At 40.8% G+C, this 14,002-nt stretch overlaps 1 protein-coding gene across 7 annotated transcripts in view; it reads right to left on the bottom strand.

Annotated features, from left to right (window-relative positions):
* Positions 1-14,002, bottom strand: part of LOC5502691 (nuclear factor related to kappa-B-binding protein) — a 69,691-nt gene that overhangs the window by 1,471 nt on the left and 54,218 nt on the right. For 3 of the 7 annotated variants that reach the window (XM_048732670.1, XM_048732675.1, XM_048732671.1), the window contains exons 25-27: positions 13,117-13,240; positions 9,036-9,659; positions 8,863-8,904 (exon numbers count right to left, since the gene is read on the bottom strand). In XM_048732670.1, the coding sequence (XP_048588627.1) occupies positions 8,863-8,904; positions 9,036-9,659; positions 13,117-13,240 (790 nt within the window). Of the gene's footprint in view, positions 1-8,849; positions 8,905-9,035; positions 9,660-13,116; positions 13,241-14,002 lie in introns of all 7 variants that reach the window. The other 4 variants (XM_048732673.1, XM_048732672.1, XM_048732674.1 and 1 more) reach the window with 2 other exon arrangements.

The following is a 14,002-nucleotide window of genomic DNA, read 5'->3' as shown; positions in this document are numbered from 1 at the left end:
TGATTTAACTGTACTTGGTGTTCTCACCTGTGCTGATTTAACTGTACCTGGTGTTCTCACCTGTGCTGATTTGAATGTACCTGGTGTTCTCACCTGTGCTGATTTGAATGTACTTGATGTTCTCACCAGTGTGGATATGACTTTACTTGGTGTTCTCACCTGTGCTGATTTAACTGTACTTGGTGTTCTCACCTGTGCTGATGTAACTGTACCTGGTGTTTTCACCTGTGCTGATTTAACTGTACTTGGTGTTCTCACCTGTGCTGATTTAACTGTACCTGGTGTTCTCACCTGTGCTGATTTGACTGTACCTGGTGTTCTCACCTGTGCTGATTTGAATGTACTTGATGTTATCACCAGTGTGGATATGACTTTACTTGGTGTTCTCACCTGTGCTGATTTAACTGTACTTGGTGTTCTCACCTGTGCTGATTTAACTGTACCTGGTGTTCTCACATGTGCTGATTTAACTGTACCTGGTGTTTTCACCTGTGCTGATTTAACTGTACCTGGTGTTCACACCTGTGTTGATTTAACTGTACTTGGTGTTCTCACCTGTGCTGATTTAACTGTACCTGGTGTTCACACCTGTGCTGATTTAACTGTACCTGGTGTTCTCACCTGTGCTGATTTAACTGTACCTGGTGTTCTCACCTGTGTTGATTTAACTGTACTTGGTGTTCTCACCAGTGTTGATTTAACTGTACCTGGTGTTTTCACCTGTGTTGATTTAACTGTACCCGGTGTTCTCACCTGTGTTGATTTAACTGTACTTGGTGTTCTCACCAGTGTTGATTTAACTGTACCTGGTGTTTTCACCTGTGTTGCTTTAACTGTACTTGGTGTCCTCACCTGTGTTGATTTAACTGTACTTGGTATTTTCACCTGTGCTAATTTAACTGTACTTGGTGTTCACACCTGTGCTGATTTAACTGTACCTAGTGTTCTCACCTGTGCTGATTTGAATGTACTTGATGTTCTCACCAGTGTCGATATGACTTTACTTGGTGTTCTCACCTGTGCTGATTTAACTGTACTTGGTGTTCTCACCTGTGTTGATTTAACTGTACCTGGTGTTCTCACCTGTGTTGATTTAACTGTACCTGGTGTTTTCACCTGTGTTGATTTAACTGTACTTGGTGTTTTCACCTGTGTCGATTTAACTGTACTTGGTGTTCTCACCTGTGCTGATTTAACAGTACTTGGTGTTCTCACCTGTGTTGATTTAACTGTACTTGGTGTTCTCACCTGTGTTGATTTAACTGTACTTGGTGTTCTCACCTGAGCTGATATGACTTTACTTGGTGTTCTCACCTGTGTTGATTTAACTGTACTTGGTGTTCTCACCTGTGTTGATTTAACTGTACCTGGTGTTCTCACCTGTGCTGATTTAACTGTACTTGGTGTTCTCACCTGTGCTGATTTAACTGTACTTGGTGTTCTCACCTGTGTTGATTTAACTGTACTTGGTGTTCTCACCTGAGCTGATATGACTGTACTTGGTGTTCTCACCTGTGTTGATATGACTTTACTTGGTGTTCTCACCTGTGCTGATTTAACTGTACCTGGTGTTCTCACCTGTGCTGATTTAACTGTACCTGGTGTTCTCACCTGTGCTGATTTAACTGTACCAGGTGTTCTCACCTGTGCTGATTTGAATGTACTTGATGTTCTCACCAGTGTCGATATGACTTTAGTTGGTGTTCTCACCTGTGTTGATTTGACTGTACTTGGTGTTCTCACCAGTGTGGATATGACTTTACTTGATGTTCTCACCAGTGTCGATATGACTTTACTTGGTGTTCTCACCTGTGCTGATTTAACTGTACTTGGTGTTCTCACCTGTGCTGATTTAACTGTACTTGGTGTTCTCACCTGTGTTGATTTAACTGTACTTGGTGTTCTCACCTGAGCTGATATGACTGTAATTGGTGTTCTCACCAGTGTTGATATGACTTTACTTGGTGTTCTCACCTGTGTTGATTTGACTGTACTTGGTGTTCTCACCTGTGCTGATTTGAATGTACTTGATGTTCTCACCAGTGTCGATATGACTTTACTTGGTGTTCTCACCTGTGCTGATTTAACTGTACCTGGTGTTCTCACCTGTGCTGATTTGAATGTACTTGATGTTCTCACCAGTGTGGATATGACTTTACTTGGTGTTCTCACCTGTGCTGATTTAACTGTACCTGGTGTTCTCACCTGTGCTGATGTAACTGTACCTGGTGTTTTCACCTGTGCTGATTTAACTGTACTTGGTGTTCTCACCTGTGCTGATTTAACTGTACCTGGTGTTCTCACCTGTGCTGATTTAACTGTACTTGGTGTTCTCACCTGTGTTGATTTAACTGTACTTGGTGTTCTCACCTGTGCTGATTTAACTGTACTTGGTGTTCTCACCTGTGCTGATTTAACTGTACCTGGTGTTCTCACCTGTGCTGATTTGACTGTACCTGGTGTTCTCACCTGTGCTGATTTAACTGTACTTGGTGTTCTCACCTGTGCTGATTTAACTGTACTTGGTGTTCTCACCTGTGCTGATTTAACTGTACCTGGTGTTCTCACCTGTGCTGATTTGAATGTACCTGGTGTTCTCACCTGTGCTGGTTTGAATGTACTTGATGTTCTCACCAGTGTGGATATGACTTTACTTGGTGTTCTCACCTGTGCTGATTTAACTGTACTTGGTGTTCTCACCTGTGCTGATGTAACTGTACCTGGTGTTTTCACCTGTGCTGATTTAACTGTACTTGGTGTTCTCACCTGTGCTGATTTAACTGTACCTGGTGTTCTCACCTGTGCTGATTTGACTGTACCTGGTGTTCTCACCTGTGCTGATTTGAATGTACTTGATGTTATCACCAGTGTGGATATGACTTTACTTGGTGTTCTCACCTGTGCTGATTTAACTGTACTTGGTGTTCTCACCTGTGCTGATTTAACTGTACCTGGTGTTCTCACATGTGCTGATTTAACTGTACCTGGTGTTTTCACCTGTGCTGATTTAACTGTACCTGGTGTTCACACCTGTGTTGATTTAACTGTACTTGGTGTTCTCACCTGTGCTGATTTAACTGTACCTGGTGTTCACACCTGTGCTGATTTAACTGTACCTGGTGTTCTCACCTGTGCTGATTTAACTGTACCTGGTGTTCTCACCTGTGTTGATTTAACTGTACTTGGTGTTCTCACCAGTGTTGATTTAACTGTACCTGGTGTTTTCACCTGTGTTGATTTAACTGTACCCGGTGTTCTCACCTGTGTTGATTTAACTGTACTTGGTGTTCTCACCAGTGTTGATTTAACTGTACCTGGTGTTTTCACCTGTGTTGATTTAACTGTACTTGGTGTTTTCACCTGTGTTGATTTAACTGTACTTGGTGTTCTCACCTGTGCTGATTTAACTGTACTTGGTGTTCTCACCTGTGTTGATTTAACTGTACTTGGTGTTCTCACCTGAGCTGATATGACTGTACTTGGTGTTCTCACCTGTGTTGATATGACTTTACTTGGTGTTCTCACCTGTGCTGATTTAACTGTACCTGGTGTTCTCACCTGTGCTGATTTAACTGTACCTGGTGTTCTCACCTGTGCTGATTTAACTGTACCAGGTGTTCTCACCTGTGCTGATTTGAATGTACTTGATGTTCTTACCAGTGTCGATATGACTTTAGTTGGTGTTCTCACCTGTGTTGATTTGACTGTACTTGGTGTTCTCACCAGTGTGGATATGACTTTACTTGATGTTCTCACCAGTGTCGATATGACTTTACTTGGTGTTCTCACCTGTGCTGATTTAACTGTACTTGGTGTTCTCACCTGTGCTGATTTAACTGTACTTGGTGTTCTCACCTGTGTTGATTTAACTGTACTTGGTGTTCTCACCTGAGCTGATATGACTGTAATTGGTGTTCTCACCAGTGTTGATATGACTTTACTTGGTGTTTTCACCTGTGTTGATATAACTGTACCTGGTGTTCTCACCTGTGCTGATTTAACTGTACCTGGTGTTCTCACCTGTGCTGATTTAACTGTACCTGGTGTTCTCACCTGTGCTGATTTAACTGTACCAGGTGTTCTCACCTGTGTTGATTTAACTGTACCTGGTGTTCTCACCTGTGCTGATTTGAATGTACTTGATGTTCTCACCAGTGTCGATATGACTTTAGTTGGTGTTCTCACCTGTGCTGATTTAACTGTACCTGGTGTTCTCACCTGTACTGATTTGAATGTACTTGATGTTCTCACCAGTGTTGATACGACTTTAGTTGGTGTTCTCACCTGTGTTGATTTGACTGTACTTGGTGTTCTCACCTGTCCTGATTTGAATGTACTTGATGTTCTCACCAGTGTCGATATGACTTTACTTGGTGTTCTCACCTGTGCTGATTTAACTGTACCTGGTGTTCTCACCTGTGCTGATTTGAATGTACTTGATGTTCTCACCAGTGTGGATATGACTTTACTTGGTGTTCTCACCTGTGCTGATTTAACTGTACCTGGTGTTCTCACCTGTGCTGATTTAACTGTACCTGGTGTTCTCACCTGTGCTGATTTAACTGTACCTGGTGTTTTCACCTGTGCTGATTTAACTGTACCTGGTGTTCACACCTGTGTTGATTTAACTGTACTTGGTGTTCTCACCTGTGCTGATTTAACTGTACCTGGTGTTTACACCTGTGCTGATTTAACTGTACCTGTTGTTCTCACCTGTGTTGATTTAACTGTACCTGGTGTTCTCACCTGTGCTGATTTAACTGTACCTGGTGTTCTCACCTGTGTTGATTTAACTGTACTTGGTGTTCTCACCAGTGTTGATTTAACTGTACCTGGTGTTTTCACCTGTGTTGATTTAACTGTACTTGGTGTTCTCACCTGTGTTGATTTAACTGTACTTGGTGTTCTCACCAGTGTTGATTTAACTGTACCTGGTGTTTTCACCTGTGTTGATATAACTGTTTTTGGTGTCCTCACCTGTGTTGATTTAACTGTACTTGGTGTTTTCACCTGTGCTAATTTAACTGTACTTGGTGTTCACACCTGTGCTGATTTAACTGTACCTGGTGTTCTCACCTGTGCTGATTTGAATGTACTTGATGTTCTCACCAGTGTCGATATGACTTTACTTGGTGTTCTCACCTGTGCTGATTTAACTGTACTTGGTGTTCTCACCTGTGTTGATTTAACTGTACCTGGTGTTCTCACCTGTGTTGATTTAACTGTACCTGGTGTTTTCACCTGTGTTGATTTAACTGTACTTGGTGTTCTCACCTGTGTTGATTTAACTGTACTTGGTGTTCTCACCTGTGCTGATTTAACAGTACTTGGTGTTCTCACCTGTGTTGATTTAACTGTACTTGGTGTTCTCACCTGTGTTGATTTAACTGTACCTGGTGTTCTCACCTGTGCTGATTTAACTGTACTTGGTGTTCTCACCTGTGCTGATTTAACTGTACTTGGTGTTCTCACCTGTGTTGATTTAACTGTACTTGGTGTTCTCACCTGAGCTGATATGACTGTACTTGGTGTTCTCGCCTGTGTTGATATGACTTTACTTGGTGTTCTCACCTGTGCTGATTTAACTGTACCTGGTGTTCTCACCTGTGCTGATTTAACTGTACCTGGTGTTCTCACCTGTGCTGATTTAACTGTACCAGGTGTTCTCACCTGTGCTGATTTGAATGTACTTGATGTTCTCACCAGTGTCGATATGACTTTAGTTGGTGTTCTCACCTGTGTTGATTTGACTGTACTTGGTGTTCTCACCTGTGCTGATTTGAATGTACTTGATGTTCTCACCAGTGTCGATATGACTTTCCTTGGTGTTCTCACCTGTGCTGATTTAACTGTACCTGGTGTTCTCACCTGTGCTGATTTGAATGTACTTCCCAGTGTGGATATGACTTTACTTGGTGTTCTCACCTGTGCTGATTTAACTGTACCTGGTGTTCTCACCTGTGCTGATTTAACTGTACTTGGTGTTTTAACCTGTGCTGATTTAACTGTACTTGGTGTTCTCACCTGTGCTGATTTAACTGTACCTGGTGTTCTCACCTGTGCTGATTTAACTGTACCTGGTGTTCTCACCTGTGTTGATTTAACTGTACTTGGTGTTCACACCTGTGTTGATTTAACTGTACTTGGTGTTTTCACCTGTGCTGATTTAACTGTACCTGGTGTTCACACCTGTGCTGATTTAACTGTACCTGGTGTTCTCACCTGTGTTGATTTAACTGTACCTGGTGTTCTCACCTGTGCTGATTTAACTGTACCTGGTGTTCTCACCTGTGCTGATTTAACTGTACTTGGTGTTCTCACCTGTGCTGATTTAACTGTACCTGGTGTTCTCACCTGTGGTGATTTAACTGTACTTGGTGTTCTCACCAGTGTTGATTTAACTGTACTTGGTGTTCTCACCTGAGCTGATATGACTGTACTTGGTGTTCTCGCCTGTGTTGATATGACTTTACTTGGTGTTCTCACCTGTGCTGATTTAACTGTACCTGGTGTTCTCACCTGTGCTGATTTGAATGTACTTGATGTTCTCACCAGTGTCGATATGACTTTCCTTGGTGTTCTCACCTGTGCTGATTAAACTGTACCTGGTGTTCTCACCTGTGTTGATTTAACTGTACCTGGTGTTCTCACCTGTGTTGATTTAACTGTACTTGGTGTTCGCACCTGTGTTGATTTAACTGTACTTGGTGTTCTCACCTGTGTTGATTTAACTGTACTTGGAGTTCTCACCTGAGCTGATATGACTTTACTTGGTGTTCTCACCTGTGTTGATTTAACTGTACCTGGTGTTCTCACCTGTGCTGATTTAACTGTACTTGGTGTTCTCACCTGTGCTGATTTAACTGTACTTGGTGTTCTCACCTGTGTTGATTTAACTGTACTTGGTGTTCTCACCTGTGTTGATTTAACTGTACTTGGTGTTCTCACCTGTGTTGATTTAACTGTACCTGGTGTTCTCACCTGTGCTGATTTAACTGTACTTGGTGTTCTCACCTGTGGTGATTTAACTGTACTTGGTGTTCTCACCTGTGTTGATTTAACTGTACCTGGTGTTCTCACCTGTGTTGATTTAACTGTACTTGGTGTTCTCACCTGTGTTGATTTAACTGTACTTGGTGTTCTCACCTGTGTTGATTTAACTGTACTTGGTGTTCTCACCTGAGCTGATATGACTTTACTTGGTGTTCTCACCTGTGTTGATTTAACTGTACTTGGTGTACTCACCTGTGTTGATTTAACTGTACCTGGTGTTCTCACCTGTGCTGATTTAACTGTACTTGGTGTTCTCACCTGTGCTGATTTAACTGTACTTGGTGTTCTCACCTGTGCTGATTTAACTGTACTTGGTGTTCTCACCTGTGTTGATTTAACTGTACTTGTTGTTCTTACCTGAGCTGATATGACTGTACTTGGTGTTCTCACCTGTGTTGATATGACTTTACTTGGTGTTCTCACCTGCGCTGATTTAACTGTACCTGGTGTTCTCACCTGTGCTGATGTAACTGTACCTGGTGTTTTCACCTGTGCTTATTTAACTGTACTTGGTGTTCTCACCTGTGCTGATTTAACTGTACCTGGTGTTCTCACCTGTGCTGATTTGACTGTACCTGGTGTTCTCACCTGTGCTGATTTGAATGTACTTGATGTTCTCACCAGTGTGGATATGACTTTACTTGGTGTTCTCACCTGTGCTGATTTAACTGTACTTGGTGTTCTCACCTGTGTTGATTTAACTGTACTTGGTGTTCTCACCTGAGCTGATATGACTGTACTTGGTGTTCTCACCTGTGTTGATATGACTTTACTTGGTGTTCTCACCTGTGTTGATTTAACTGTACTTGGTGTTCTCACCTGTGTTGATTTAACTGTACTTGGTGTTCTCACCTGTGTTGATTTAACTGTACCTGGTGTTTTCACCTGTGTTGATTTAACTGTACCTGGTGTTCTCACCTGTGCTGATTTAACTGTACTTGGTGTTCTCACCTGAGCTGATATGACTTTACTTGGTGTTCTCACCTGTGTTGATTTAACTGTACTTGGTGTACTCACCTGTGTTGATTTAACTGTACCTGGTGTTCTCACCTGTGCTGATTTAACTGTACTTGGTGTTCTCACCTGTGTTGATTTAACTGTACTTGTTGTTCTTACCTGAGCTGATATGACTGTACTTGGTGTTCTCACCTGTGTTGATATGACTTTACTTGGTGTTCTCAGCTGTGCTGATTTAACTGTACCTGGTGTTCTCACCTGTGCTGATGTAACTGTACCTGGTGTTTTCACCTGTGCTTATTTAACTGTACTTGGTGTTCTCACCTGTGCTGATTTAACTGTACCTGGTGTTCTCACCTGTGCTGATTTGACTGTACCTGGTGTTCTCACCTGTGCTGATTTGAATGTACTTGATGTTCTCACCAGTGTGGATATGACTTTACTTGGTGTTCTCACCTGTGCTGATTTAACTGTACTTGGTGTTCTCACCTGTCTTGATTTAACTGTACTTGGTGTTCTCACCTGAGCTGATATGACTGTACTTGGTGTTCTCACCTGTGTTGATATGACTTTACTTGGTGTTCTCACCTGTGTTGATTTAACTGTACTTGGTGTTCTCACCTGTGTTGATTTAACTGTACTTGGTGTTCTCACCTGTGTTGATTTAACTGTACCTGGTGTTTTCACCTGTGTTGATTTAACTGTACCTGGTGTTCTCACCTGTGCTGATTTAACTGTACCTGGTGTTCTCACCTGTGCTGATTTAACTGTACCTGGTGTTCACACCTGTGCTGATTTAACTGTACTTGGTATTCTCACCTGTGTTGATTTAACTTTACCTGGTGTTCTCACCTTTGTTGATTTGACTGACATGCTGGCTGTACTTGAGAGCAGCTAAGGGATAGAAATACAGACTTTGAATGACTGGAAATACCGAATTCACATGCGACTGGCCATAGATTCACTTCGTCTTTGGCTAACAATAGACAAATAGCGAATAGGTTGTAATATAACAAGCGGAATACCTGTGGTAGACTTGCCACCAGACTGGGCCTCACCCCAGGCTCCCTCGTCCTCGCTGCTGCTCCCGGAGCCACTCCCATTCTCACTTGAACTACTGATGTCACTTTCACTACCGCCGGACCTCCGCACTGCCGGCTCGTCCCCGATGGCCTGAGCCTGCACTGGGCTAAAGCTAGCGGAATTAAGCGGGCTTGCATGCGAGTTAAGTGCACTTGCGTGTTTAAGGGCGATGGGTGAGCCTGCATCACTTGTGCTCGGCTTAGTGGCGGTCTTCTGCTTTGGCGACATGATTACCGTCCCACCTTGAATTGTGGCCGTTATGAGCGAGCCTTTTGGTATCTTGTCCAACTTCGAGCCCTGTCCGACGGCCGTGATCACAGACACTTTGGGATGTCCGGTGCTAGATGGGGAGAAGTTGCCAGCGAATTTGAGTTTGATTGTGGGCTTGTTGGTGTCGAGGGATGCAGAAGGTGAGGCAACTGAGGCAATGGCGGCAGATGGGTCGATCGCCTCGGCTACTGGCGGAGATGAAGTCTCCTCCTTCGCTTGCTTTGGCTGTCGGGGAACTCGTGGTTTTTGCAACTTCTTTGCTCGTGCTGCGGCAGCGTTGGCTTGGTGAATTTTTTCTACAAAGAAAAAACAAAAAATCTTAACGAAGGTTGACTTTTAAATATTAATTTTTGGTGTTGTTTTTAACGCTGAATGGGAAACTGAAAGATAATATATGATAAATATGGACTCGATTGAATTTGGCATGGACAACTGCGATTGAGGTAAATACAAATGTTTTTTTATCAGTAGAAAGTTTTCGTTCGTTCTGTTCGCCGTAGAGATTGTCAAAACAATTAGTAGATTTGAATTTGCCTGTTCTGTTCCCTGTATTTCCATTATATTTCGAATCAAATTAGATTTAAACTTGGCATACTAAGTAAAATTGGCAAATCGTTTTCTGAATATTAATAGATTAATGACACATTAAATTATTTGTAATCGATTTTACGGCAAACGCTCATTCAACCAACGCGCTCGATTGCTAAGTAAGGGTTAAATAATGCACGCAAGTGTTCTATGGGATTTAGGGCACGAATTGTGTCCTCAATTCCATAGAACACGAGCGGACATTATCTAACTTTCTTAGAAAATTAACACTGCCACGAGACATTTTGAAATGCTTTCATACTAGATGTCACTGGCAAATCAACATCATTAAATGTAAAACAATTAAAATAATATCTTACTGTCGAAGGCCAATGTATGGTTGTCAACAAGTTTTCAAACATCATTAGGCAATACTGACGGGTCGGTTGTGTGCAAATAAAATTAGATTTCTCGCTCTGGTTGGAATTCTAGTCATCGCTGCAAGACTCGAAGCAGGAGTGCAGAAAGCGCGCGGTTTTAAAAACCATTCGGCGAAAAAAAAAAGTAAGCAAAGAGAAAGCGGGAACGAATCCCCCGTCAAAAACACGAAGAAGTACGGTCTGCAGACACGAGAAGAAAAGGACAAACCGAGGTCTTCTGATACTAATCACTAAGGCTAAGTTCAAACGCCGTATTATCCTTTAATGCAAATGTATGCAAATGAAAATGCAACAATCGACTCTATTCATTTGCAGCATTTGCATTATATTTCGGTTCCAGTCATTGGATATTTGATCCTTTCTTGTTGATGTTATTGGATTTTGTTGTGGAACTACTCATTGCTTCGATCGAAGAAAGTCGTAGTCAGAGGAAAATGAACTTTCCTTAAAATCCTAACAGATAGAAATCCGAGATGGCGTTATAATAACTATCGGTGTGAGTGCTGTTAGCCGGCTCTCATGCTGTGTATTGCATTTTCGTTAAAACTGCCGCGCTACCGATGGAGAACTCCTTTCAACACGGATTGTATAGTAGTTGTTGGAGCAGCCCATGGCTGCGCAAGTAATGCCCTTAATTACGGCAAACTGGTTCAACAAACTGGTTATCACACGGCGGAAGATCGATTACACTTCACTACCTATTCACAACGATGTAGCGATGGAACTGGAAGATAAAAATATGTTTACGAAAAGGCTAAAATAAAAAGAAAAGGTCGTATGTCTAAAGACGGAGAAATCGAAGCCAATAAAGCAGCAAAAGTATGATTATTATTGTTGGTTTCTCGCCGACTCGAAACGAATCAAACGGTACGTTTTCAAGTCGTTTTCAATCGTTTTTTTTTTTATAAACTGTAGTTTTCCATTATCAAACCTATCAAAGCAAGTCGCTGCACCTCTACTAATACTGCTGTGTCTTGGCAAATAACTCTCGAAAAAAGCACTGGATAAGCAGGTTTATTTATTATTAAACCACACCTGTAAGGCAACCAATTTTCCAACAGATTACCGGAGTGTTTATTGTTTTTAGTGGCCATAAAATTATATGAACGATTTTCTCCAAATAAGTCTATGATAGATAATTAAATAACAAATTCAGAGGTAGAAATTATAAAATCGTTAAATTGTTGAATGGTAAAATTGTTATTTGAAATTTTCTCTTCTCAACACGTTTATATTATTTTTTTTCCTTTTTGCTTTTATTTTTTATAGGTGGTGGAAATATAGAAATAAATAATAAAGAAATATTTTGCTTTATTTCTTGCTTCTTGGCACTCGCTTGGCGTTCCTGTTTTTGCTGTAGCTTCTGCTTTAATTTCTTTTTCAACTTGGCTTTCTTGTCCTTCTTTTTTAAATCAACTACAACACATTCATAAGTCTTCTGGTTACATACAAAGCAAAAAATTAACACAATAATCAATTAACGTTTATTCAATCTTAACAATATCAAGACTTTATATTTTAATATTCAAACTAAAATGGAACTAAAGCAGGACAGCATTTATAGAAAACGTTTGAGTAGAGCTTTTTATTGTTTATTTATTTATGTTAATTAAAGTAATCCTCTATATTTGGACATTTATTGATATAAACAAGGACCTTTTTTCTTATTCTGATCTTTATTACGGTTATGATTTTTTATGATTATTTATAAAATGTATTATTATCATTATTTTGTTATTGTTATATTCATAAAAGCTATAAAAAAATATTTGGAAAACAAATGCGCTGGTTCCGCCTTTAGGCAATGCCTAAATCTATTTATTATTTAAAAGCATCGTATGACAACCAAACTTGGTAGGTGTCATGTTTGTTTGTCAGGGAAGTGCAAAACTGTGGTCACGTGATTGGTGAAGTCTTCGATGACGTCACTAGAAGCAAAAATATGCTGACGTCGTCAAAATAAAAAAATATTTATATTTCACGAAGGAAACATCATATGGCAACCAAACTCGGTAGGTGTCAGGTAGGTGTAAAGGGGGATGCAAAAATAAGGTCACGTGTTGTGTGGCGTCATCGATGTCGTCACTAAAAGCAAAAAACGTGATTAAAAGCAAAACATTCATATCTCTTGAAAGAAACATTGTTTCACAACCAAACTAGTCCCGTGATTGTGACGTCATCAATGACGTCACAGAAGAAGAAAAAACTGACGTCCTCATATAAAAAAATATTTATATTTCATTAAAGAAACATCGTGTGACAACAAAACTCTGTAGGTGTGATGTATGTTTCAAGTGGGGTGCAATGAGATGGTCATGTGACGTCATCGATGACGTCAATAAATTAAAACTACCCTGACGTCGAAACATCGTATGACAACTAAACTTGTTATGTGTTATGTAGATGTGGGGGAAGGGGGTATAACAAGTTGGTCGCGTGATCTGAGAAATCGTTGACGTCGTCAAAAACATAAATAATAATAATATTTAATATTTTTTTAAATTATTAAGCGAGGATATGCAAAGTTTTGGTCGTTTGGAGCTCCGGTTTTAGGCAATGCCAAAATCTATATACTATGCATTTTACGAAAAAAGACCCAACTGTTGTGCTAGAAGCGCACACTTTCCTATCGAGCAGAGATACAGAGTTTGAGCCATTCAGACTTAACCATTTGGAAATATGAACGATTCATCAAGATATACGGAAAATCTATTCGAAATCAGTATACAAACGATCCAGTCGGATATATGAAGAACCAATTGGATATACGATTTTGGATACTTACCGAATTCCTCCTCAGTTCGGTTTCGGTGGAGATAGATCCAGACTTTTCGGTTGCTGTCGTACTTGACGCACGGGTCTTTCTCGTAGTGAAGGCGGTCCAGCGCACCGCTGACAACCGTGTGAATCTGAGACATGAACGTACAATAAGACAACCGTGTGAATCTGAGACATGAACGTACAATAAGACAACCGTGTGAATCTGAGACATGAACGTACAATAAGACAACCGTGTGAATCTGAGACATGAACGTACAATATGACAACCGTGTGAATCTGACACATGAACGTACAATAAGACAACAATGTGAATCTGAGACATGAACGTACAATAAGACAACCGTGTGAATCTGAGACATGAACGTACAATATGACAACCGTGTGAATCTGAGACATGAACGTATAATATGAGAACGGTGTGAATCTGAGACATGAACGTACAATATGACAACCGTGTGAATCTGAGACATGAACGTACAATATGACAACCGTGTAAATCTGAGAAATGAACGTACAATATGACAACCGTGTGAATCTGGGACATGAACGTACAATATGACAACCGTGTGAATCTGAGACATGAACGTACAATATGACAACCGTGTGAATCTGAGACATGAACGTACAATATGACAACCGTGTGAATCTGAGACATGAACGTACAATAAGACAACCGTGTGAATCTGAGACATGAACGTACAATACGACAACCGTGTGAATCTGAGAGATGAACGTACAATATGACAACCGTGTGAATCTGAGACATGAACGTACAATATGACAACCGTGTGAATCTGAGACATGAACGTACAATATGAAAACCGTGTGAATCTGAGACCTGAAAGTATAATATGACAACCGTGTGAATCTGAGACCTGAACGTACAATAA

Source organism: Nematostella vectensis, chromosome 9, assembly GCF_932526225.1.
Source record: "Nematostella vectensis chromosome 9, jaNemVect1.1, whole genome shotgun sequence".
Lineage (NCBI taxonomy): Eukaryota > Metazoa > Cnidaria > Anthozoa > Actiniaria > Edwardsiidae > Nematostella > Nematostella vectensis.
Note: the sequence above shows the minus strand (reverse complement) of the source record. Positions and strands in the feature narration are given on the sequence as shown.